This window comes from Mirounga leonina, unplaced genomic scaffold (genome assembly GCF_011800145.1).
Source record: "Mirounga leonina isolate KUSES-001 unplaced genomic scaffold, KU_Mleo_1.0 Mir_93, whole genome shotgun sequence".
NCBI lineage: Eukaryota > Metazoa > Chordata > Mammalia > Carnivora > Phocidae > Mirounga > Mirounga leonina.
In genome coordinates this window covers 21,523,440-21,550,603 of record NW_023270854.1, presented here as the reverse complement: position 1 = coordinate 21,550,603, position 27,164 = coordinate 21,523,440, and the positions used below count along the sequence as shown (strand labels likewise).

Genomic DNA, 27,164 nt, shown 5'->3' with positions numbered 1-27,164 from the left:
TCTTTGGGGAAAATACCCAGTAGTGCAATTGTTGGATCATAGGGTAGCTCTATTTTCAACTTTTTGAGAAACCTCCATACTGTTTTCCAGAGTGGTTGTACCAGCTTGCATTCCCACCAACAGTGTAGGAGGGTTCCCCTTTCTCCGCATCCCCGCCACCATCTGTCGTTTCCTGACTTGTTAATTTTAGCCATTCTGACTGGTGTGAGGTGGTATCTCATTGAGGTTTTGATTTGGATTTCCCTGATGCCGAGTGATGTTGAGCACATTTTCATGTGTCTGTTGGCCATTTGAATGTCTTCTTTGGAAAAATGTCTGTTCATGTCTTCTGCCCATTTCTTGATTGGATTCTTTGTTCTTTGGGTGTTGAGTTTGATAAGTTCTTTATAGATTTTGTATACTAGCCCTTTATCTGATATGTCATTTGCACATATCTTCTCCCATTCTGTCGGTTGTCTTTTGGTTTTGTTGACTGTTTCTTTTGCTGGGCAAAAGCTTTTTATCTTGATGAAGTCCCAATAGTTCATTTTTGCCCTTGCTTCCCTTGCCTTTGGAGATGTTTCTAGGAAGAAGTTGCTGTGGCTGAGGTCAAAAAGGTTGCTGCCTGTGTTCTCCTTTAGGATTTTGATGGACTCCTGTCTCACATTTAGCTCTTTCAACCACTTTGAGTCTATTTTTGTGTGTGGTGTAAGGAAATGGTCCAGTTTCATTCTTCTGCATGTGGCTGTCCAATTTTCCCAATACCATTTGTTGAAGAGACTGTCTTTTTTCCATTGGACATTCTTCCCTGCTTTGTCAAAGATTAGTTGACCATAGAGTTGAGGGTCCATTTCTGGGCTCTCTATTCTGTTCCATTGATCAATGTGTCTGTTTTTGTGCCAGTACCATACTGTCTTGATGATGACAGCTTTGTAATAGAGCTTGAAGTCCGGAATTGTGATGCTGCCAGCTTTGCTTTTCTTTTTCAACATTCCTCTGCCTATGCGGGGTCTTTTCTGGTTCCATACAAATTTTAGGATTATTTGCTCCACTTCTTTGAAAAAAGTAGATGGTATTTTGATGGGGATTGCATTGAATGTGTAGATTGCTCTAGCTAGCCTTGACATCTTCACAATATTTGTTCTTCCAATCCATGAGCATGGAACGTTTTTCCATTTCTTTGTGTCTTCCTCAATTTCTTTCATGAGTATTTTATAGTTTTCTGGGTACAGATCCTTTGCCTCTTTGGTTAGATTTATTCCTAGGTATCTTATGGTTTAGGGTACTACTGTAAATGGGATCGACTCCTTAATTTCTCTTTCTTCTGTCCTGTTGTTGGTGTATAGGAAAGCCACTGATTTCTGTGCATTGATTTTATATCCTGCCACTTTACTGAGTTCCTGCATGAGTTCTAGCAGTTTTGGGGTGGAGTCTTTTGGGTTTTCCACATAAAATATATCATCTGCAAAGAGTGAGAGTTTGACTTCTTTGCTGATTTGCATGCCTTTGATTTCTTTTTGTTGTCTGATTGCTGTGGCTAGGACCTCTAATATTATGTTGAATAGCAGTGATGATAGTAGACATCCCTGCCGCGTTCCCGACCTTAGGGGGAAAGCTCTCAGTTTCTCCCCATTGAGAATGATATTCGCTGTGGGTTTTTCACAGATGGCTTTTATGATATTGAGGTACGTACCCTCTATCCCTATACTCTGAAGAGTTTTGATCACGAAAGGATGCTGTACTTTGTCAAATGCTTTTTCTGCATCTATTGAGAGGATCATATGATTCTTGTTCTTTCTTTTATTAATGTACTGTATCACGTTGATTGATTTGCGGATGTTGAACTAACCTTGTAGCCCAGGGATGAATCCCACTTGGTCGTGGTGAATAATCCTTTTAATGTACTGTCGTATCCTATTGGGTAGTATTTTGGTGAGAATTTTTGCAGCCATGTTTATCAAGGATATTGGTCTGTAATTCTCCTTTTTGATGGGGTCTTTGTCTGGTTTGGGGATCAAGGTAATGCTGGCCTCATAAAACGAGTTTGGAAGTTTTCCTTCCATTTTATTTTTTGGAACAGTTTCAGAAGAATAGGTATTAATTCTTCTTTAAATGTTTGGTAGAATTCCCCTGCGAAGCCATCTGGCCCTGGGCTTTTGTTTGTTGGGAGATTTTTGATGACTGCTTCAGTTTCCTTAGTGGTTATAGGTCTGTTCAGGTTTTCTATTTCTTCCTGGTTCAGTTTTGGTAGTTGATATATCTGTAGGAATGCATCCATTTCTTCCAGGTCATGTAATTTGCTGGCATATAGTTGCTCATAATATGTTCTTATAATTGTTTGTATTTCTTTGGTGTTGATTGTGATCTCTCCTCTTTCATTCATGATTTTGTTGATTTGGGTCATTTCTCTTTTCTTTTTGGTAAGTCTGGCCAGGGGTTTATCAATCTTACTAATTCTTTCAAAGAACCAGCTCCTAGTTTCATTGATCTGTTCTACTATTCTTTTGGTTTCTGTTTCATTGATTTCTGCTCTGATCTTTATTATTTCTCTTCTCCTGCTGGGTTTAGGCTTTATTTCCTGTTCTTTCTCCAGCTCCTTTAGGTGTAGGGTTAGGTTTTGTATTTGAGATCTTTGTTGTTTCTTGAGTAAGGCTTGTATTGCTATATACTGTCCTCTTAGGACTGCCCTTGCTGCATCCCAAAGATTTTGAATAGTTGTGTTTTCATTTTGTTTCCATGAATTTTTTAAACTCTTCTTTAATTTCCTGGTTGACCCATTCATTGTTTAGTAGGATGCTCTTTAGCCTCCATGTATTTGAGTTCTTTTCGACTTTACTCTTGTGATTGAGTTCTAGTTTCAAAGCATTGTGGTCTGAAAATATGTGGGGAATGATCCCAAACTTTTGGTACCATTTGAGAACTGATTTGTGACCTAGGATGTGATCTATTCTGGAGAATGTTCCATGGGCACTAGAGAAGAATGTGTATTCTGTTGCTTTGGGATGGAATGTTCTGAATATATCTGTGAATTCCATTTGGTTCAGTGTGTCATTTAAAGTCTTTAGTTCCTTGTTGATCTTTTGCTTAGACAATCTGTCCATTTCAGGGAGGGGGGTGTTAAAGTCCCCCACTATTATTGTATTGTTGTCAATGTGTTTCTTTGCTTTTGTTATTAATTGGCTTATATAAGTGCCTGCTCCCATGTTAGGGGCATAGATATTTACAATTGTTAGATCTTCTTGTTGGATAGACCCTTTAAGTAGGATATAGTGTCCTTCCTCTTCTCTTATTACAGTCTTTGGTTTAAAATCTAATTTTTCTGATATAAGGATTGCCACCCCAGCTTCCTTTTGGTGTCCATTAGCATGGTAAATGGTTTTCCACCCCCTCACTTTCAATCTGGGGGTGTCTTTGGGTCTAAAATGGGTCTCCTGCAGATAGCATATCGATGGGTCTTGTGTTTTTATCCAATCTGATAGCCTGTGTCTTTTGATTGGGGCATTTAGCCCATTTACATTCAGGATAACTATTGAAAGATAGGAATTTAGTGCCATTGTATTGCCTGTAAGGTGACTGTTACTGTATATTGTCTGTGTTCCTTTCTGGCCTATGTTGCATTTAGGCTCTCTCTTTGCTTAGAGGACCCCTTTCAAGATTTCTTGTAGGGCTTCGTGTTTGCAAATTCCTTTAGTTTTTTTTTTGTGCTGGAAGCTTTTTATCTCTCCTTCTATTTTCAATGACAGCCTAGCTGGATATAGTATTCTTGGCTGCATATTTTTCTCATTTAGTGCTCTCAATATATCCTGCCAGTCCTTTCTGGCCTGCCAGGTCTCTGTGGAGACGTCTGTTGCCAATCTAATGTTTCTACCATTGTAGGTTACAGATCTCTTGTCCTGAGCTGCTTTTAGGATTTTCTCTTTGTCTCTGAGACTCGTAAGTTTTACTATTAGATGTTGGGGTGTTGACCTATTTTTATTGATTTTGAGGGGGGTTCTTCCTGCCTCCTGAATTTTGATGCCTGTTTCCTTCCCCACATTAGGGAAGTTCTCTGGTATAATTTGCTCCAATATACCCTCTTCCCCTCTCTCTCTTTCTTCTTCTGGGATCCCAGTTATTCTAATGTTTCGTCTTATGGTATCGCTTATCTCTCAAATTCTGCCCTCGTGATCCAGTAGTTGTTTATCTCTCTTTTTCTCAGCTTCTTTATTCTCCATCATTTCGTCTTCTATATCACTAATTCTCTCTTCTGCCTCATTTATCCTAGCAGTTAGCACCTCCATTTTTTATTGTACCTCATTAATAGTCTTTTTGATTTCAACTTTGTTAGATTTTAGTTCTTTAATTTCTCCAGAAAGGGTTTCTCTAATAACTTCCATGCTTTTCTCAAGCCCAGCTAGTATCTTTAAAATCATCATTCTGAACTCTAGTTCCGACATCGTACTAATGTCCGTATTGAGTAGGTCCCTCTCAGTCGGTACTGCCTCTTGTTCTTTTTGTTGAGGTGATTTTTTCCATTTTGTTTTTTTGTCCAGAGGAGAATAGATGAATGAGAGAATAAAATTCTAACAGAGTAACAACGTCTCTGGAAAATATACTCTAAACAAATCAGAAAAGACCTGAAACCAGGGGAAAAGAAAGGAAAAGAAAGAAAAAGGAAAAAGAAAAAGAAAAAGATAAAAACAAACAAAAACAGAACAAAACAAAACAAAGCAGAATATGATCAAATATGATCAGGCTGATTCATAGATCAGTGCCACACACTAGATTTTGGGTGTATTTTGGTCTATTAGAAGAAAGTGCCTCCAAAAATTTTAAGGAAAGAAAAACTTATATATGTACAAAAATAAGGGTTGATATGAGGAAGGGATGGAATATGACTGTAAAGATGAAAATTATAAAAGGTTTTATAAAAGGAATTGATAAGAAGTTGTTTGAAAAAAGAAAGAAGAGGATTTTTTAAAAAAAAGGAAAAAAAAGGGAGAGAATGTGATCAGGCAGGAGACTAGAACAAAGCCATATACTAGAGAAATTTTAAAGGAGAACAGCTTATATGTATATGCCAAAAATAAGGGTAACTACTATGAAGGGATAGACTATGACTCTAAAAATGAAAAATAAAAAATGTTTTTTAAAAAAGGGATTGATAAGATGTTGGTTGAAAAAGGGAAAAAGAAAAATTAAAAAAAAAAAAGTTAAAAAAGAAAAAAAATTAACTTTGAAAGACTAAAGAATCATGGTAAAAAAGCCATGAATTCTATGTGTAGTATTCCCCTAATGCTGGTGTTCTGCTGTTCTCATTGATTGGTAAAGTTGGTCTTGGCCGGCTGTTCTTGCTGATCTTCTGGGGGAGGGGCCTGTTGCCATGGTTCCCAAATGTCTTTGCCGGAGGTGGAATTGCCCCGCCCTTGCTGATCGGAGCTAAGTAATCTGCTCGGTTTTGCTCTTGGGAGCTTTTGTTCCAAGCAAGCTTTCCATAAAGCTTTGGAGGCCGAGAGTGAAAATGGCGGCCTCCCAGTCTCCGCCCCGGAGGAGCCGAGAACTTGAGGCCCGCTCCTCAGTGATCCCCCAGAGAAAAGCCGTCAGTCACTCCCGTCTCCCTGGTCTCCAGCCGCACTCCATGCTCACCTGGTCTGGACCGAGTGTTTCTATCTCTGGCACACACCTCGTGTGGAGTCTCCAAACCCAGCAGATCCCTGTGGTGCGCTCCCACGCCGCTCCTCCCAGGGGAGAAAGGGGCATCTCCCCAGATCTGCCGCTTGTTGGGTCTCTGCTGGAGGAGCAGTGGTCTGACTGTGCCACGGATCATGGTTTATGGCAACCCCGAGCTGAGAGCCTGCTCCTCAGCTCCGTCTCTGCAGCCGGCTTCCCTGCTCCAATACCTGGGAGCTCTGCCACACTCAGGCACCCCTGGTCTTTCTGTGACCCCAAGGGTCCTGAGACCACACTATCCCAGCGAGCGTTCCACCCCCCTCCCCCACCCCATCCCCTGCTTAGCCACTCAAGTGACATCCCTCAGTGGAGGCGACTTCTAAAAGTTCCGATTTTGTGCTCTGCTGCTCTATCACTTGCCAGAAGTGGCTGACGGAGGCCCCCTCCCCCACTGTCTATCCTCCCAAATATCACCTCAGAATCACTTCTCTGCATGTCCTACCTTCCAGAAAGTGGTCGCTTTTCTGTTCAGAGAGTTGTTGCTATTCTTTTCTTCAGTCTTCTGTTGAGTTCGTAGGTGTTCAGAATGGTTTGATCCCCATCCAACTGAATTCCTGGGACCAGATGAAATCCAGGTCGCCTACTCCTCCACCATCTTGCTCCTACATCATTAGTTTTTGATGTAGTGTCCCATGATTCATTGTTTGCGTATAACACCCAGTGCTCCATTCAATATATGCCCTCTTTAATACTCATCACCAGGGTATCGTATCCCGTCAACCCCTCCCCTCTAGAACCCTCAGTTTGCTTCTCAGAGTCCATAGTCTGTCATGGTTCATCTCCCCCTCCAATTTCCCCACCTTCATTTTTCCCTTCCTACTATATTGTTCTTTTTTTTAACATGTAATGCATAATTTGTTTCAGAGGTACAGGTCTGTGGCTAGTTTTGAATAAAACTCTTATGCCATGCTATAAACAGAACACTATTAACCTTTCATAGATCTAAGTTGGATAAAATGGATTTCTGCTTCTCTCTTACATGTACATAGAAAAGAATGAAATATAAGACTATATTATATTTGAACCATGTGATGTCCATATTTCCTGAATATTATGTCAGACTTAATTCAGACTGCATGAAGGAGTCAGCATGTGGACTACCACAGTCCATTTCATATTGAGTTAATATTGATCTATTGAACTATTATTATAATAAGTTGCTAAAAGCGTGGAGTGTGACACCAGACGAAGTATAAATCTCAGTCATACCATTTACTAGTAGTGCAATTTAGGGCAGGTTACATAATCTAAATCTTTATTTATTTTGCAAAATGTAGAGAGTAATGTCACATTGCTTAGGATGGTTATGAGGTTTTAACTTAAGAGGCCAAATACAATGTCTGGAATTGCTAGGTCCTAAGTAACTATTGTAATTACTTTCATATTTTAGAAATTCCAGTCTTAAAGAATTTGATTCTCATGTCAAGATTATTTATCTGAGAGTAAATTACCTGATTTTGATTCTGGGTATCTAAGTGTTCATTTGTTTAGTGGTAGCTATACATATTTTATGCTATTTACCCACAATACTATGTTTCTGCATTTGCTTTTCACATCTATTGAAAGGCAGAGTATACTCAGCTATTTCTTCTTTAGTAATGCATTGCCCCATGATTTTCACCCTAAACTTTGCATCAACATCATTTTGTTTGCTATACAAAATATTGCGAGGGACACTGGCTTAGAAGTAAGAGTTAGAAGGTAAATAAGACTTCTAGTATTTGATCTTTATTAGCAATTACCAATTCAATGAATCTTCTAAAATCCTTAGTTTCCTTATTTGTTGAGAGAAAATGTTGGCCTAGAACAGCCTTTCCAAGTTTTCTCACTACCAGGGCTCTCATTTATTATTTTATCCCACATTCATCTCCAACTTCACTTTTGTAATCACGATGTTTAAGAGTTCAAGTTTGCTAGACAAACTCTAACTATTAAAAACTAGGGGCACCTGGGTGGCTCAGTTGGTTGAGTGTCTGACTTGATTTTGGCTCAGGTCATGATCTCATGGTCATGAGATCAAGCCCCACATTGGGCTCTGCACTGGGTTTGGAGCCTGATTAAGATTCTCTCTATGAGCGAAAAAAAAAAAAAAAAGATTCTCTCTCTGCCTCTCTCTCTGCCCTCACCCAGCTCTCTCAAATAAATAAATAAATAAATAAATAAATAAATAAATAAATAAATATTGGGGGTGCCTGGGTGCCTCAGTTAATTGAACAGCCGACTCTTGATTTCAGCTCAGGTCATGATCTCAGGGTCCTGGGATTGAGCCGCACATAGGTCTCCACGCTCGATAGGGAGTCTGCTTGAGGATTTCCCTCCCTCTCCCTCTGCCTCTCCCCCAACTTGCTCTCTGCTCTCTCTCTCTCAAATAAATAAATAAATCTTTCAAAAAAAGAAAACAAAACTATAACACCATGCTAAAATACAATCATTGTCAAAATCAATCTCATAAAATATGAGATTATCCTACTTTTAAATTAATTTAAAAAATTGTTTAAAAAAAACAATGGTTTTAAGCTGGTTTATGTTGTCATAAAAAGCACAACTAAAGAAAATAAGATACCTTTTATTGTATACAACTGGCCATGTAGTGAAATGACTAAGTCCCACATCATGATGTCCTCCACTCCCCAACCCCCGACCATGATAGCTTTAGCTTGCCCTCTTTGGGAACCAGGGCTGGGCAGAACATGGAAACCAATGGACATTCATGCTATATTAGAGTTTGTTATTTTAAGTCAGGTCTTTTAACCAATGTGAGATAGTAGAGATAATCAGTGTTTCATATGCAGTTAATGAAATTCCATTCAGATCCACAAAGTTTATATGTTAGTAAGCCTAAGCTGACTTGCAGTGGATAAATAGACAGTATCTCTTTGATTCTTGAATTTATTAACAACAACAACAAAAAAAAGTTTTCATCTCTCAGTGCTATTTTGGGGACATCAATCTAGTCCAGGATTCCAAGTTAAAAGTATTTGAAATACTGGGTGATCTACTACATTTTTCTTGCCATGCCTATCATTCTAATGTCACTAGTGATCTCTCCCTCTCCAGTCCCACTAATTTTTCTATTTTCATTCTTGACCTTGAGTGATATTACACATTGTTTATGTGATCTCCTCTTAACTCCCATCATCTGATATGTTGCTATTTCATATAAGGTCAAAAACAAAACCGTATACTTGGAATTGTCCTCTGTAAGAAGGAAAGAAGGTTCCTTGAAAAAAGAATCTTTCTTTTCCCAGGAGTCTTTTAGGGCTGATATATGGTCAGCTGTGCATTTACTAGGAATATGACACTTAGTGGCTCCAGGGTGGGTGACTAAAGGGTCCAGCAATCTGTCCTGACTCACAAACAAGAGGCTTTCTCTGAGTGTGTGTAGAAGCCAAACCTGTAACTTATGAGTGCAAAAGCCACAAAAATCAGTGAGGTACTAGTTAAGCTTCCTTCTCTGGTCCTGCTTGATATCAATTTATTCCTAGAGCATAAAAAAGACATATTTAGTCATGAGTTATGGGCATACCTTTATTTTTTCAACATTGGCCAAATAGGAAATAACCCAAATACTTTTTTTTTTATTCTTTAACAAAAACAAGAGTTAGAATGGGGTGTCTGGGTGGCTCAGTGGGTTAAGTGTCTGCCTTTGACTTTGGTCATGATCCCAGGGTCCTGGGATAGAGCCCTGTGCCTACTCAGCGGGGAGCCTGCTTCTCCCTTTCCTCCCTGCTTGTGCTCTCTCTTGCTATCTCTGTCACTATTTGTCTCTCTCAAATAAGATCTTTAAAAAAAAAAAAAGAATCTTAAAAAAATCTTAAAAAATACAGAATACATAATCAATTACTTTTCTAGAAAATTTTAAATGCTACTTTATGCATTATATAAATTATGAAGATTTCTGGGTTCCCTAAACTAACTTTGACACATCATAATGACAGAATTTGTTTTCTGGGACTCTAGTGTCGGCTGTAAAATTACAAAAAAAAAAAAAAATCATTCTATAAATGAAAAACCACTTCCTTCAACCCTGCCACAAAATGAACCTGGTAGACTGAAAATTTGCCTGTGAGACAGAAGGGATATAGCCATATGCCAATGATAAGAATAGACACTCCGCTTTCTTCTTCCAAACTCTATCTACAAATAGCGGTATGTGTGTGTACATGGAGAAAGAAAGAGGAAATATGAACAGATGTAGGAATATTTACAGAGAGGGAATGTCATTTTTAGTACTGAATTGGTGTAAATGAGGAAGGGAAGTAATAGAATCATGGAGTGATGACTACTAGCTCCTGAGAAATGGTTCTCTTCTTCTCTGTTCAAAGCTCCTTGGCTTTCAGCCAGATGGAGGTTTTTTTTCTTTTTTTATTAAATATATTTTGATTCCTGTGATCAGTCTGGATTAGGCTGGTTTTTAATAAAAGATACTCTAAACACAGAGTTAGAAGGAGTTTGATGGAATTTTTCACTCAGAGCACATATTATTATACCTGCTTGTGTTTGAAGACACAGGGTACCTGCTGAATTTCCTGAAACAGAACTAGATGAGGGATGGCTAAAGAACCAGCAGGTGAACAGTAGGTTAGCTTGAAACTGAGGTTGCAGGAGCACCTGGGTGGCTCAGTTGTTAAGCATCTGCCTTTGGCTCAGGTCATGATCCCAGGGTCCTGGGATCAAGCCCTGCTTCGGGCTCCCTGCTCCGCGGGAAGCCTGCTTCTACCTCTCCCACTCCCCCTGCTTGTGTTCCCTCTCTCGCTGTATCTCTCTCTGTCAAATAAATAAAATCTTTTAAAAAAAAAAAGAAAGAAAGAAACTGAAGATGCAGACAGGAAACTCGCTCTGTGAAGTTAAATTAATTTGTTAACTCTTAAGCCTGGGAAGAAATCAAAGAGAATATCCCACCGTAGCCTGCAGTGTCCTTTCATTTCCAATTGGAAAAGTGTTTGATATTCCATTGAGGCAGTCTTTTAATAAAGAAAACCAAAGAGTATACAACAAGAAAAAGAAAGGTTTTGCATTCAGAAAGCATAAAAATTAAAAGCAAGTACTGGTTATTTTGAGGAAGATAGTTATTAAATTGTGAAAACTGTTTTGGGTTTTTTTTGGGTTTTTTTGCTGACACAGATGCCAACAGTCCATAATTAAATTTGTCTCTGCCTCAGTTATTCTCTAAATTCAGCCATGCAAGTTCAGTGTTGAGATTCATAAACAGTAATTGAGGAAAATGGCCCCATGAAAAGAAAGTCATTGTCATCACAGGGTGAGCATGCATTCCACTATGCATGGGATCATGCCAGGCACATCTAATGTCCTAGAATAATTATAAAGAGAGTTATCTTTCACTCTAAAATGTACCCAATGTTGGATAATATATGTAGTGAATCTGGTTATCTATGATGAGGTAAGACAAAACCATGTGGTCTTGACATATTTGGGAAAACCTGGGAATGCAGAGTCAAATTTAGCTTCTAGTTGGCCTCATAGACTCAGTTAATCTGGCCACTGTAACATCTAATAGAAACTTTTTTTTTTAATTGAAATGCCCTAAAATAGAAAATTCTCTCTCCTTTTACAGTGTGCCTTCTCCATGACTCTTTGGGTAATTGGGCCCTGAAAACAGTTGAGTTCTTATTTCTAAATATGTGAACTGTAGGTAAATGTGTCAGGTTATATGATCCAAGATCCTTCTTGACTTTTAATAATCTATTGCTGAAAGAAAGTGACTGAAAATACTTAAGTTTTTCACTGCCTTCACAAATGAAAGTAATGATAATAATAGCAATAAGAAGAAGAAGAAGAAGAAAGAGGAAGAATGACGTTCACTTTTTTTTTTTTTTTTTAAGTATGCTCCATGCCCAGCATGGAACCCAACGCAGGGCTTGAACTCATGACCCTGAGATCAAGACCTGAGCTGAGACCAAGAGTCAGACACTTAACTGACTTAACCGACTGAGCCACCTAGGCTCCCCTACTTTATCAATTATTACTTCAAGGATGCAAACCTATTCCCATGTTGAAAGGAAATGGGCTTCTTGAATGTCTCAGAAGATAGACTAATTTGTTTAAACTATCTACATCAGTTCTCAAAGACTGGTCTAGGGACTCTTAGTGTTTCTCAAGGTGCTTTTAGGGGATCTGCAGGGTCAAACCTATTTTAATGATAATACAATTTTTTTTTGTATTGTTTCACCATGTTGACTAAGAATACCTTTCATGAAGCAATAAAATTATTAATTTTATTAATTCTTAATCCTTAAATTCATATGTTTTTTAGTATTCTGAATATCAAAAGAGGAAATACATATGGAGGATGTCTAAGTACATTAGTTTTTGATTTTTGAGATCATTTGAGTTTCAAGCTGAATTAGCTCCTTTTTTTTTTTTTTTTTTATGAAACACCATTTTTACTTGAAAGGGCAATTAGCACAAAAACTGGAGCTATTCAGACTTGGGTACTAGTTAGACATTTTCTCAAAAATGAACAAAGTGAGCCAGTCAATTTAAGGAAAACTATCTGCTGCCAAGGATGAAATTCAGGCTTTTAAGTAAAAATTAGAAATTTGGAAAACTTGTATCTGACACTAGGAGCTTGACAACATCACAACATTAGAAGGCCTTTCTGATGGGATTGGTGGTGATAGTAACAAATGGGATTTTTTGATACTGTATAATGAAATGTGTCAACATTGGGAAGATCTGTCTAATTCCCCATACCATCCCAAATAATGGCAGATTGATGGGATAGTATCATGCATGGGTAAAAAGATCTATTCAAAATGCAAGATAGACCAACAGATTTTTATATAACAGTGCAAAATGTTTATCAATATGGGGTCAGATTCCACATTGCAGCTAACTTTCAAGAAACTACTTATTGGTATAGTGTTAAAGGATAAAGTCTACAATTATTTGAAAAGGCTATTAAAATACACCTTCCTTTTCCAACTACGTATTTGTTTGACATCAGATCATTTTCATATAGCGCAACCAAATCAACATATCAGAACAAAGTGAATGCAGAAAGTAACACTATAGTCTAGTTATTGTTGATTAAACCACTCGTTAAAAAAATTCACAAAACTCAGGGTGCCTGGCTGGCTCAGTCAGTAGAAGCAACTCTTGATCTTGGGGTTGTGAGTTCAAGCCCCATGTTGGGTGTAGAGATTGCTTAAAAACAAAATCTTTAAAAAAATTATAAAAATGTGATGTACTACCCCTCTTCTAATATTTTTATTTTGAAAACCGCAGTTTAAAAATACATATATTATGATAAATTATAAATAAAAATTTAATAAATATTTTTAAAAAGTCTCAATTTTGACTTTCAGTATGGTAAATATTTATAGCTATAACCTACATAAACAAAAGTTCTTTGGGGTCCTCGATAGTTTTTAAGAGCACATTGGTTCCTGAAACCAAACAGTTGTGAGATCCATTGTCTGTATCATGATTCATTTTCCTAATGATTGTAGATTAGTTCTTTCCAACTCAGATAACAGATTAAGCTAAATAGGCCAAATTTTCCATTTAAAAAATTAGAAAGGGAGGAAGGAAGGAAGGAAGGAAAGAAGGCAGGCAGGAAGGAAAGCATAAATAAAGGCAGCATGTTGCCATAAGGTGTTTTTACACTTGAAATGCAATCTGTGTATGTCAGAGATCAGTATCCCTATAAGGACTCTTTTCTCTCTAGTTACATACTACCCTCTTGCTCCCTGAGGAGATTAACTCTTTTGCCACCAGGATGACAATGAGATCAGGTCAGATGGAGAATCATACCAATATTCCCCACCCCTAGCCCCACCCCCAACAGGAAGAAGCTAAACTGGCTCTTAGTCTAAGCAAATCAGACTGCTTGTTATCAATTTAGAAAAACTGTTTGCACAATTTTTTGTATTCACTTCCGTGAGCATCATATGAAAGAGGTCTGCTTATTTTTTTTTTTGGTTTTTAATAAAATGACAGAGGGAAAACAATCCATTTTTGCTGGTTTGATTTTAAAGCTATTGCCAAATATGTTTTCTCAAGTCTACCCTTTCATTTTCATCTCATTTTTATTTTAAAACATATAGCACATACATAAAAGCATATACAACATATGTGCAGTTCAAAGAATAAACATAAAATGACCATTTGTATACCTACCACCCAGTTTATGAAATCCAGTATTACAAACTGGTAATCTGATGCCATTTCCTGTGATGAAATCATACTCATTAATTAACTGGAAAAAAATTGCCATGTTCAGCCTATTAGCTGAACAATTTCATTTGGATCTGAATAGTCAATGCCCATATAGCAAGAACAAAAATAATTTTTATGGGTATTTCCTAATTCCATCATAGTCCCATTAAATCAATTTAGTCAACAAAAGTCATGACCTAAAATTTCAAGTTTACTCTTTTCAGGGCTTTTCCACCTATACCATTTTAGAGCCTAGAGAGAAACCTTTCATCTGTTTTTAAATATATGCCGTGTGTTTTAATCATTGACTTTTATAATTTCTTTGTTCCTTGTATAATTATCCTCCACCTTGCAACACTAGAATTTAACACAAATCTCTACTCTAAAAATATGTATTCTTAAAAAAACCTTTGAAAATAGAGAAAAATCCAAAGATGTAAATAAAAACCACTCATGATTCTGTCACACAAAGATAACCTTGGCAATTGTATCTCCACCTTCCCTCTTTTAAAACCTTTCTTGACACTCCTCTTAAAAAAAAATCACATTTTAAGGAAGAAAAATAAGACAAATATTTATTGCTACATAACAAAGCACTGTAAAATTTAGTGACTTGAAATAATTTATTATCTCTTATAATCCTGCAGTGTATCTCAGCAGTTCCTCTGCTGGTTTCACTTTGGCTCCCTTGTGTATATTTGGCTGAAGTAGAAGGTTCAAGATGGCCTCAATCACATGTCTGTCAGTTGGTGCTGGTTTTTGGCTTGGGAGACTCAGTTATCCTCCATGTGCCTTCTTCAGGTAGCTAGACTAAGATGCTAGTCTCAGAAAGATTCATGGCAGAAACTATAAGACCTCTTGAGGCTTCAACTCCAGAGCTCATACAATATGACCCGCACCATAATCTATTGGTCAAAGCACAACACAGGGCCAGGCAAGATTTAAATCATGGGGAACTAGACCCTCCATTCTGAATTGGAGGAACTGAAACAGTTTGTGATCATATTTAATCCATCACAATGTTGTGAAACATATGAACTACTTACTATTAAAGAAAAATTTTATTAGCTTTTTTGGGAACTTCCATAATCTTAGAATTTATGAGGTTACATATTTATAGAGAATTATCTTTGGAGAAATAAAACCAAATTCCTCTGGCAATAGCTGATATTTTTAAACCTATCATCAGGTCACAAACACTAATGCCTCCAATGAAGCTACAAAGATTATAAACATAACTGAAATGGGCCAGGCAGAGATTGAAGTCATCTGGAATATATATGCTCTGTCTAAAAAAGTAATAGCAGATGGTTATTCTGTGGCAATATGAGCCCAGTGATGCCTGAACTACTGATATTTTAAGATAAAGACAAAATCCCAGTGAGTTAAAGTTATTTTGTGTATCTTCATAAATTGATTTAAAAGTTTTTATGGAAAGACAGGAGACCTAGAATAGTGAGAACAATACCAAAGAAGAAAGTCAGAGGATGCACACTGCCTGACATCAAAACTCATTTTAAAGCTAAATAGTCAAAATGGTGTGATATTGGCAAAATAATAGGCAAACAGAGCGATGGAACAAAATAGAGCAACCAGAAATAGACCCACACAAACAGTCAACTGATCTTTCACAAAGGAACAAAATCAAGTCAATGGAGAAAGGATAGTCTTTTCAACAAATGGTGATGGAACATTTGGACATTCATATGCAAAAAAAAAAAAAAAAAAACAACCTACCAAACAAACAAACAAACCTCTAGTCACAGACCTTATACCTTTTTCTTAAAAAATTAACTCAAAATGGATCATAGACCTAAATGTAAAACATAAAATTATAAAAACTCCTAGAAGATAACAGAGGAGAAAATCTAGGTGATCTTAGGTGTGACAATGAAATTTTAGACCTATAAAATAATCCATGAAAGGAAAAATTGTCAAGTTGTGATATCAATAATTTTTGCTCTACAAGACAGTGTTAAAGTAAAAACAAACGACAGACAGAAAATATTTGCAAAACACACATCTGATAAAGGACTTGTATCCAAAATATACAAGCACCAGAAACTCAATGATAAGAAAACAAACAAATCAATTAAAAAATAGGCAAATATCTGAACAGACACCTTGTTGAAAAGGATCTAAAAGATGGAAACCAAGCATATGAAATATGCTCAAGATTGTATGTCATTGTGGAATTGCTAGTTAGAACAATTATAATGCTAGACACCTATTAAAATGGCTAAAATCCAAAAAATGACCATACCAAATGCTTAGGAGGATGAGGAGTAACAGGACATTCATTGCTCTTAGGAATGCAAAATTTCAGAGGTACTTTGGAAGACAGTTTGGGAGTTTCTTACAAAGGTAAATAGTTTTACCATACAGTATAGCAATCACTCTTCAAGGTACTTACCCAATTGAGTTGAAAAGTTATGACCAGACAAAAGTCTGCACATGGACATTTATGCAGATTTGTTCATAATCACCAAGCAATCAAGGTATCCTTCCATAGGTGAATGGATAAACAAACTGCAGTACATCCATATAAGGGAATACTATCCAGCAAGAAGAGCAAATGAACAATTGAACCCCCCCAAAGACATAGAGGGATCCTGAATGCATATTACTAAGTGAGATAAATCAATTATCAGAAGACTAGAAACTGTATAATTCCAACTGTAGGATATTCTATAGGAATATCCTATATTTCCAACTATAGGAAAAGGTACAACTATAGAAATAGTAGAGAAACCAGTAATTTCCTAGGGTTTGAGTTAGGCGTGGTAGGCGAGTGATGAATAGGTAAAGCTTAGGGGATTTTAAGTGTGGTGAAACTATATGATACTGTAATGCTAAACACATGACATTATGCATTTTTCCAAACCCATGCAACTATACAACACAAAGAGCGAACCTAATGTATACTATTGACTTTAGTTTATAATAATGTATCAATATCACTTAATTAATTGTAACAAATGTACCACCTTCATGTAAGTTGTTAATAATAGGGGAAACAATGTCAGGGGATGGGGACCTGGTCTATGGAAACTCCCTACTCTTCAATTTTTTTAGTAAATTAAAATTAAAAAATAAGCAAAAACATTTTGTGTTGGTTGATTTTGTTTTCTAATGAAAGAAAGTGTAATTGTTGAGTTGAATAATTGGATCTTTTATGGATAAATATATAGTATTGCACATAGCACCAGGTTAATTTCCTTTTAGCCATAAGATCATATTAACTAGATCTTACTTGATGCTGTGGAGGATATTATTATAGTGTGTGTGTGTGTGTGTGTGTGTACATATAGTATAGTATATGCTATAAGTAGTATGGTATATACTATAAGTAATATAGTATTATGCAATATATGCAATTGAAACATTTCTGCTGAGGAACATGTGGTGGAAGTAAAGAAGTAAAGCATTCAAATAGATAAGACCCCATTATGAAGATAGCTATTTGTAAATGTACATTTTGGGAACTGTCCATTTCAGGAAATTTATTGTTAAGCAACATTATCCTTCAAACTATTCTCATTTGATTTGAAAAGTCACTTTCAAAAAGGGAAATGACACCTACCACCAGCAATTTTTTTAAAAGTTTTGAGACATTTAAGGACAATAAGGATTAACACATTTCAAAAATTCTTCCAATATTTTCATTGCAAAGACTATTTATTTTTGTTGCTGTAACAACCAGAAAGAGATGTGAGAAGACTGAGAAAGTGTGAATTGGTCTTACTCCACACAAAGTACTTTAGGTGACAATTACCATTCCAACCATTAACAGGAGAATTGGTATTTTTTTATTAACCTAGGGTCTAGCTGTGTAGAGTTGGGTCAGGCCAAGGAAGATTAACAGCAGTGTTAAAATGTGTCCCAGATCTCCTACCTCACTTCCTCTCTGCTCCTCTATGGCTCACACTACGACACAGTTGGATCTAATTTTCCTTGGCAATTCTCCATCCGCCCTAATACTAGTTTTTAAGATTTCATGGCCTCATTTTCTTTGCTTCAAAATTGTGCTTTGCGTTTGAAAAAAATGGCAGGTTACATGTTAATTCTATTTAATGCATTAAGTTGAAAATAGTCAAATTAAACCTTCATAGAGGGATGCAGATTTTAATAGGGATGTGGAAATATAGCATCTTATCTTTTTTTTTTAAGATTTTTATTTTTATTATTTATTTTGACAGAGAGAGAGATAGCAAGAGCAGGAACACAAGCAGAGGGAGTGGGAGAAGGAGAAGCAGGCTTCCCAGGGAGCAGGGAGCCCGATGTGGGGCTCGATCCCAGGACCCCGGGATCATGACCTGAGCCGAAGGCAGACGCTTAACAACTGAGCCACCCAGGTGCCCCATCTTATCTTAAATGAACTTTGAGTGATAGAAGTTTAGTGAGCAAGCGGGTCAGAGGGTATCACCATGGCTGGGATATCCTAACCATAGACTGGTGTTGGTGTGTTCCAGGCTTTAGGAGTGAAATATATGTGGGGGGGTGGAAGAGAAGCTCTTAACTCTCACAGAGTTTTCTCTTGATGTTGCACCAGGATTTTATAATTCTTTTTGCTTATTCCACCTGATACAATTTTAGCAACTTTGGAACAAACTTAGTTCTAAGGTGAATGGAATGAGTCTTTAGGTTGAAAAGACACTGTTTTAGTTACCTGCTAGTAAAAATGAGTAATGTTGGGGCACCTGGGTGGCTTAGTCAGTTAAGCATCCAACTCTTGATTTCGGCTCTGGTCTTGGTCTCAGGATCCTGAGATGGAGCCCCGTGTTGGGCTCTGCACTGAGCATGGAGCCTGCTTGGGATTTTCTCTCTTCCTCCTGCCCCCTCTCCTCACTTGTTCTCTCTTTCTCTGTGAAAGAAAGAAAGAGGGGAAGGAAGGAAGGAAGGAAGGAAGGAAGGAAGGAAGGAAGGAAGGAAGGAAAAGAAAGAAGAAAGAAGAAAGAAAAAAAGAAGTAAAATGAATAATGTTGGTTCTATAGAACTAGAAAATGCATTGAGTGAGGTAGGAGGATACAGGAGCTCTTCATCTACATAGTCTCAGCTCTAGGGGCAAACTCTTTGGAATGTTGTTAAAAATTTAAAATAAACGGAAGGCTTAGAAACAGCCTAATTTACTATTATACAAAACAAAATTTAATGTAAGGTCTATTTTTGAAGACAGCAGATACTTTTTTTCAGTACCTTCTACATTCTACCTTCTCAGTACTTGTATGTTGTTATTTAACACGGTTCTAACAGCCACAGAAGGAATAGACAAAGCAGAAGGAAGTCGAATAGATATTAGTGGCAGACAAATTGAACATATCAGAAAGTTACAGGAGAGGGGCGCCTGGGTGGCTCAGTCGTTAAGCGTCTGCCTTCGACTCAGGTCATGATCCTGGGGTCCTGGGATCGAGCCCCACATTGGGCTCCCTGCTCCTTGGGAAACCTGCTTCTCCCTCTCCCACTCCCCCTGCTTGTGTTCCCTCTCTCGCTGTATCTCTCACTGTCAAATAAATAAAATCTTTAAGAAAGTTACAGGAGATAATGTTTAGAGAAATTACTCATCATATTGTCTTGTTCTGTAATGAAAAGTCCACAAGTCCTGCAGCCCACACGATTGCTTGTCAGCTCAAGCTTCTGTCTGTTGCCTTATACCATGATGTCATCAACAGCTAAGAATATTCTATCATGATCCTAGAAACTAGGGATGGAAAAACCATTTAGGAGTCTAGTTTATAAGTTTCACTCGTAACTTTCCAGTTTTTCTTCTTCTCTATCAGAGTGTCTTATTAAGGAAAAAAAAATGGTTCAAGCTACATAATTTATCTTTACAGTGTTTTTCATAAAAGATGTGATCCTGTGTTTTCTTTCCACAGACCCAGGGCTGCATAGGCAGCTATATTTTCTGCAAAGACCATCCAATGTGGTAGCCATTGAAGGAAAAGATGCCATCCTGGAGTGTTGTGTTTCTGGCTATCCTCCCCCGAGTTTTACCTGGTTACGGGGAGAAGAAGTCATCCAACTCAGGTATCACAAATTGAAGACTTTTGTGAAGTATACATCACTGTTTCCCTTTCTCTAATTTGATATAGGTACCTAGAAATATTAGTTTTTGATGATAATTGATTTTTCCCCTGCATTCCTTGACATTCTACAATATATGAAAGACATTTACCTAATGCGATAAAGAGATGGGGAACGGAGTCAAAATCTATGAGATCAATTCAGAAAAGAAATTTAGAAAGCCAGGGCTGCTGTTGAAAATGCCCTGTCCAAAAACTATTCAGCGAAGATAATTTGGAGGATCTCATTCTAAGGAAGTGGTATAGAGAGTGAAATATTTATTAAGAAATTAAAGTTTTCTTTTTTATTTTTTAAAGATTTTATTTATTTGGCAGAGAGAGAGAGCGAGCACAAGTAGAGTGGCAGGCAGAGGGAGAGGGTGAAGCAGGCTCCCCAGTGAGCAGAGAACCCGATGTGGGGCTTGATTCCAGGACCCTGGGATCATGACTTGAGCCGAAGGCAGATGCTTAACTGACTGAGCCACCCAGGCACCCCAGGAAATTAAAGTTTTCTGAATTGTAATATATAGCATGTCATTATAGGGTCTGTGCAATTTTTTCAGCTGCAGTTATATCTTTCACACTCCAGATATAACAATTATTTAAGATAAGGCAAAAGGAGAACATGGCTGGCTTTGAATTATTAGATGTTCATATTAAGGCATAGTTAGAAAGTAAACTCTTAATAGAATGGAACACTTAGCCTGAAACATTTTGATTAAATGGATTTCACTTAAGAAATTAATTTCATTGATTTGGAGGTCTGTTGTACTCCTTTTTAACACATTTGTTTTCTATGATGAGATAGGTTCACAGACAATAACTTAAATCTTTAAATTTCATCTCCCCTCTCTATTTATATAACACTGTATGGTACGATGTCACAATACTTCTGAGAATATTAAAGCATGTGAGAAATCTGGTTGCAGCTTTAGCATGTCAAAACGTGTTCTCTGAATATAGCCAGACATTCTTGGTACAGTATGAAATGTGGCTTTGTACTAAATCAGATGTCAGGACACAAGACATTGACTTCCACTATGGGGAATCACTTCTCTGGAGCTTGTGGTCCTCAAATCCAAAATGAGAGAATTGCACCAGATTATCTGTAAGTTTCTTTCCAGTACTAAGCTTGGACCCAAGTTTCATCTATTTAATTTCTTTGATCACTGCACATAGCCTTCCAGTGGGAGTGGTTTATCTTGAGTGAATTTTTGATCAATAAATGTGATGTTACCTAGGCCCCCCAAATAGAGGGTTTTTTCTAATTTTATAATTTGATCTTTTGTGGAGTTTATTTAAACCTCTGAGTACCTTGCCTGGTATACACGTATGTATCTGTACATTAATCTACTCTCTAACTGTATATGCCTGTGTCTTACAGGTCCAAAAAGTATTCCTTATTGGGTGGAAGCAACTTGCTTATCTCCAATGTGACAGATGATGATAGTGGAACTTACACCTGCATTGTTACATATAAAAATGAGAATATTAGTGCCTCTGCAGAACTCACAGTCTTGGGTAAGTCAATGGCTCGAGATTAGTTTACACTGTCCTTTTCAAAATACATGACTGTGACACTTTAAATGCTTATCCCTGAATTGCCTCCTGTGTTTATTAGTATGAAATTGCGAAGTCCCAATATTCCATACATGTCCTTACTTTACTTTGATTAATTGCAAAGGGGTTAAAAGCAGTGTTTGAATACTTGTTCATTGACTAAAATCTAGACGCAGCACTCTTTGGGCTAATTATTCCAATGATACAACTGAAATCTATGAAAAATTATTATTTAACAAACGTGTTAAACAGCAAATGAGTTAAATAACAAATGAGAGATTCCAATAGGCGTGAATGAGAGAAATTATATAAACAATATGCGCTTGAGTGGAAAAGTCAGATATCATTTGAGATGACAGACAGGGTTCCTGACATTAAATTCAAATGTCTTGGTAAGATTGTTTTGTTAATATGGAAATACTGTAGATGTTATGTTGAGGGTGAACCAATAAAATCAAATATATCTAAGGAAAACACATAGAATCTAATTTTAAAAATTTAAGGGGGGTGGATGGTACATATTATTCAGAAAGACAGGGTCACCGTGTACCTTGGTAAATTAATAATTATTATATGTGGTAGGTACTCAAACACATATTTTATCATCTACCCCAGATTTTTTTTTGTCAGTTTCATTTGAATCATGTAATTTAGAGAAAGTGCTTTACCATTTGAATTCCAATTGCTTTTTCCTGTAACAGCAACAACAAAAAATTGTTTACCAGTCTTTGGATTTTTCCCTCTGGAATAAGTCTTTTCACCTTGTAAAGAGTACAGGAAAAGTCATAAGCTCTTTAAAAATTATTCAGTAGAAATGAAAAGGTATGGAATGCTGATTATATCTGCTAATCTGTACCATAATAGTATTATGCTATCCATTTTACTTTTTGGCTTTAAAGTTTATTCAGAAAATGCTTTCATCTTCAGATAGGGTAATAATGTATGTGATGGGTGAGACAATGGAGTTGTTTGTTCTTTGATCAAACCATAAATATTAAACTAAGAATAGAAAAAGGACTTTAATTCTTTGGTTTTAGAGGTAGCATTATTCTAACTAAAATAGCTTGTCTTTAAGATGGTAGCAATTTAATATAGTCATTTTATATGAAAGTTTTTGGTGAAACAAAGAACTTTTACATTTATAACATCAAAGTACAGCAACACAGAATGACTATATAGAAATTATTTTGTAATGTATACCACTGATCATAAGGCAAATGCAGTTATAGAATTACCTAGAATTTATAGTGATCATGGGTAAACTTCTAATTGCAAATATATGAAGTCAAATTTTATATCAAATTAATACACAATATTTGGACATGTTTATACTCACACCAGCAGTGCAATAATTGCCTGTCTCCAAAAGAATACTTTTCTCTCAGGGCGCCTGGGTGGCTCAGTGGGTTAAGCATCTGCTTTTGGCTCAGGTCATGATCCCAGGGTCTTGGGATCCAGCCCTGCATTGGGCTCCCTGCTAGGTTGGGAGTCTGCTTCTCCCTCTGCCTCTCCCTCTCTCTCTGCCTCTCCCCTCCACTCGTGCTCTCCCTCTCTTAAATAAATGAGTAATAAAAAAAAGAATATACTTCTCTCTACCAATATTTGCCTAACAATTTTATAAAATGGACTCTCTTTGTTCTAGTTTTCACCCTTATTAAATTTAGATTTATTTTTATAGTTTTACTGGACATTTGCATTTTATATTTTGTGAGTTAGCTGTCAATCTTTTTTACCTTTATACATTTATTAAAATATTTATCTTTATTTTGTTGATTTGCAGGAACTATTAATATAGGAAGAATAGTAACTATTCTGTATAGGCTCTGTGTGTATGTATTTTGTTATTTCTGGTTTTTTGTTTTTATTTTATATTTTGTATAGGATACCAAGTATTTTTCCATATAGCTGCTGGCTTTGTTGCTGTTAGATTCACATTTTCATTATAAATGAATCACCCTATTTCCAAAAATTTCATTTTATATTATATGTTGAATGTGTAAATTAGAAGAATTATTAATTTAAAAATATAGATCGAGTTGTGTTTATGTTTTGTTTTTTATTTAATTCTCTTGGTAACTGGGTATACATTTTAAAGATCTTCCACATACCTAGTATGATCTATAACTATTATAAAAGGCATGATTTAATTCAGGAAATGATCATAATACTGTTTTAAGTATTCTACCCAGGCTTTAAAATGAATGTTGATATAATGAAATCTTTGATATATTCTTTGACTATTCTAATGTAAAGTTAAGCTCATCCTGCAGGACTGGGTTTATATGGAAAATGTAATTTATTACTTTTTCTTAAAAGATGGGATGGGGGAGCACCTGGGTGGCTCAGTTGGTTAAGTGCCTGCCTTTTGCTCAAGTCATGACCCCAGGGTCCTGGGATTGAGTCCCACATTGGGCTCCCTGCTCAGCAGGGAGCCTGCTTCTCCCTCTCCTTCTGCTCCTCCCTCCCACTTGTGAGTTCTCTCTCTGTCTCTCAAATACATAAATAAATAAAATCTTTAAAAAAAAAAAAGATGGGGAGGAAAGAACTTCATTATCAGTGTTATTCAAATACTTTTCATTAATTTTAAGGATTTAACCATAACATAAATTCTTCATAAGATAAAATTCCACAAGAAATTCAAGCTTGTGCTCATAAGTTTTAATCATGCATTTTATCAGACTTTTGTTTTGCCTTTTTTGGTTCGTCCTTACACTTAGACTGGCTTTGAATGTGAACCTGCAGGAACTAACAGACTTTTCAAGTGATACCATTTTATATACAACAAGAGAAATTCTGTAGTCTTCCCCAAGAGTTTCAGAGTTAATGAACATTAAATATAATTTAAAGCATTTACACTATAAAGTGAATATTGAAAGTTCCATAATAGTTAAACTTCTTGGGGAAATCTGTTTAGACAAGACTAAGGAAAACTTGTCTAAAGTACATGAACTATAAATAAATAAATAGGTGTGTTCTTAATCATAACCATTTATGTTAATGTTTCTGATCTCTTAAAATATTCATCAATATAGTACTGGTGGATGTATTTGAGTATATGTACTGCACTAGGTTCTGGGAAGCCTACAAAAGGTTTAAAGTCTGGCTTCAATGGGCTTGTAGTATTATTACAAATTCATACAATCAATTGCCTGCCTTCGGAGTAAGTTTTTTTTTTTTTTCCTCCATTTTGTGTGTTAACATGGACTCTGTGAAGATATGAAGAGTTGATAGTCTTTGCTCTCATGAAAGATAGAATCTAAAGAAGTGTTGGCAGGAAGAGATGCTGAAAAGGGGGTTGCAGAAGGAAGTTTTCTGAATCCTGTTGCCAGCTTACATTCTGTTTAAATCACACATGCCATGATGATTTTTTTTAAACTGTTTTTTTTTTTTAAATGAACTGAAGAATCATATTCTGACCATTATTATTTTCTAAATAACCAGCTTTTTGGCTCAGAAATTATAATTGCCCTTAATAAACATTCAGGAGATTGGCCCCTGACTTAGGTCTAGACCGATCTGATGTCTGGATCAATGCATAAATGCATAGTTTAAAAAATTTTTTTGATCTTTAACCAAGGAAGTGCCCAGCCTTGGACAAACTCTTAACATTGCCCATGCACACACAAGAGATGGGTAGAAAGTTCACTCTTGATGAGAAGCCATTAGGTCTAACATTGGTGACAAAGTTTTGAACTTTCTAGAATTTTTTTAAAAGCAGTCTGATGAGCACTGGGTGTTATACACAACTAATGAATCGTTGAACACTACATCAAAACCTAATGATGTACTATATGCTGGCTAATTGAACATAATAATAAAAAATAATTTAAAAAATAAAAAAATTAAATAAGTCAAATCAACTAAAGGTTTGGGCTGATTAGGTGGAAGGTTCTGATTTTTAAAAGTTTCTAAACTAGGGTGCCTGGGTGGCTCAGTTGGTTAAGCAACTGCCTTCGGCTCAGGTCATGATCCTGGAGTCCCGGGATCGAGTCCTGCATCGGGCTCCCTGCTCGGCAGGGAGTCTGCTTCTCCCTCTGACCCTCCCCCCTCTCATGTACTCGCTCTCTCTCATTCTCTCTCTCTCAAATAAATAAAATCTTAAAAAAAAAAGTTTCTAAACTATAAAATACATTCTATCTTAAAGTGTATATATTTACAGTTTCAATAATAAAATGAGAAGCCATGTACCACCATCCAGTTTAAGAAATAGAACATAACTCTGTGTGCTCCTCCCCAAACTCATCCCCTTCCCTCTCCACCCCAGAGGTAACCATTACCCTGAAGTTTGTGTTTACCATTCCTTACTTTTCTTTATAGCTTTATCACATTACATGCATTCCTAAATAAAATTTTAGTTATGTCCATTTTTGAAACTGAAAAAAAATAAAAGCAGTCTGCAGCAATATAAATAATATACTATTAAAAATTTATCTTAGTGTGTAGGTTTTCTCAATTATTTGCCTTATCAACTGTCTAGAGAAATGTTGGCTAGAATTGGTACAGTCTGGCTTTGTAGACACAAATAAGTCTGCTAGGTCAGTACTTTGCACATAATTGAAAACCTTTAACAAAATCTAAGAGTTCTCCGTATCTTTTTCTCCCGCTCCCATGAGTAGCACATACCACTTCATGTGGTGTTTGAGTTTATGTTTCTCCCAAGAAAACACCTCCAAAAAGAAGTCCTTTGAGGCAGGTGTTTTGCCTGCCTGAGACTTTTCCTTAAGGGACAGGGATCCATGGGTCACCCTCTTGCAATGTGTTCAGAATGGCTCTCTACTGGCCTAGAGCATGTCCAGCACACACAGATAATGTTCTTTAAGCCCAATGGCAGTGGGTTCAGAGTATTAAATTATATTTTAATGTCTATAATATATATACATGCATTTATACATATATGTACATGTATACGCACATGCATATACATACCATATATGTGTATAATGCACATATATTTCCTATTTCTAAGAAAATTTCTCTTCACAATGCATTCTCACATTCTTTTAAATGCATATGGTTACCTCAACCATTACATAATGTACTGATTCTGCAAATAGATAATAGACCAACCTATTCAGAAAGTTTTAGAAAAATCATCTTAAAAGCAAGTTAAGAAGACAGCAGATTAAGATTTATAGGAGAAGTTAAAAACCCCTGTTAAAAACTATCATTTTGTAGCATACTGGGACAGGAAAGTCCCATCAGTAGCTCACTTTCTTCTGAAAATGCTTAAGAATAATAAAAAAAATGGCTGGGTATATAGTGAACTAATCAAGTATGGTTTCTAGGCCCAGATACACAACCAATCCATAGCATCTGCACTGCACAGCAGCCGGCACTTGAGTACATCTTTTGTACTCGGCCAGGCACTCTTTGGGCACAGAAGGAAGCATATAGCACCAGTCTTGACTTCAGAGACTAGTTAGGTAAGCGGACAAGAAACAGAAGAGCCAAAGAAAAGTTGGCAAAGAGGGAGGTGAGGGGCCCCGAATAAACAGTTCAAGGAAGATGAAGGAAGGGAGTCAGGGGTTGAGAGGAGGGGTGAGGAGAGAGATTCTGGGAAAGGAAGGAAATGGGCAAAGGTTTGGGATAAGCAAGGGGTTGGGAACGGGAAGTAATCTCATGTGACTGAAGAGTATGGGTCCAATGGGAAACTGATAGGGAACTGGAAAAATGGTA

The 27,164-nt window shown here is 36.7% G+C and overlaps 1 protein-coding gene across 1 annotated transcript in view; it reads left to right on the top strand.

The window, feature by feature from the left end:
• Positions 1-27,164, top strand: part of DCC (DCC netrin 1 receptor) — a 1,173,370-nt gene that overhangs the window by 538,367 nt on the left and 607,839 nt on the right. Inside the window, exons 4-5 of the mRNA XM_034996274.1 lie at positions 19,743-19,893; positions 21,313-21,449. Of these exons, the coding sequence (XP_034852165.1) occupies positions 19,743-19,893; positions 21,313-21,449 (288 nt within the window). The remainder of the gene's footprint in view (positions 1-19,742; positions 19,894-21,312; positions 21,450-27,164) is intronic.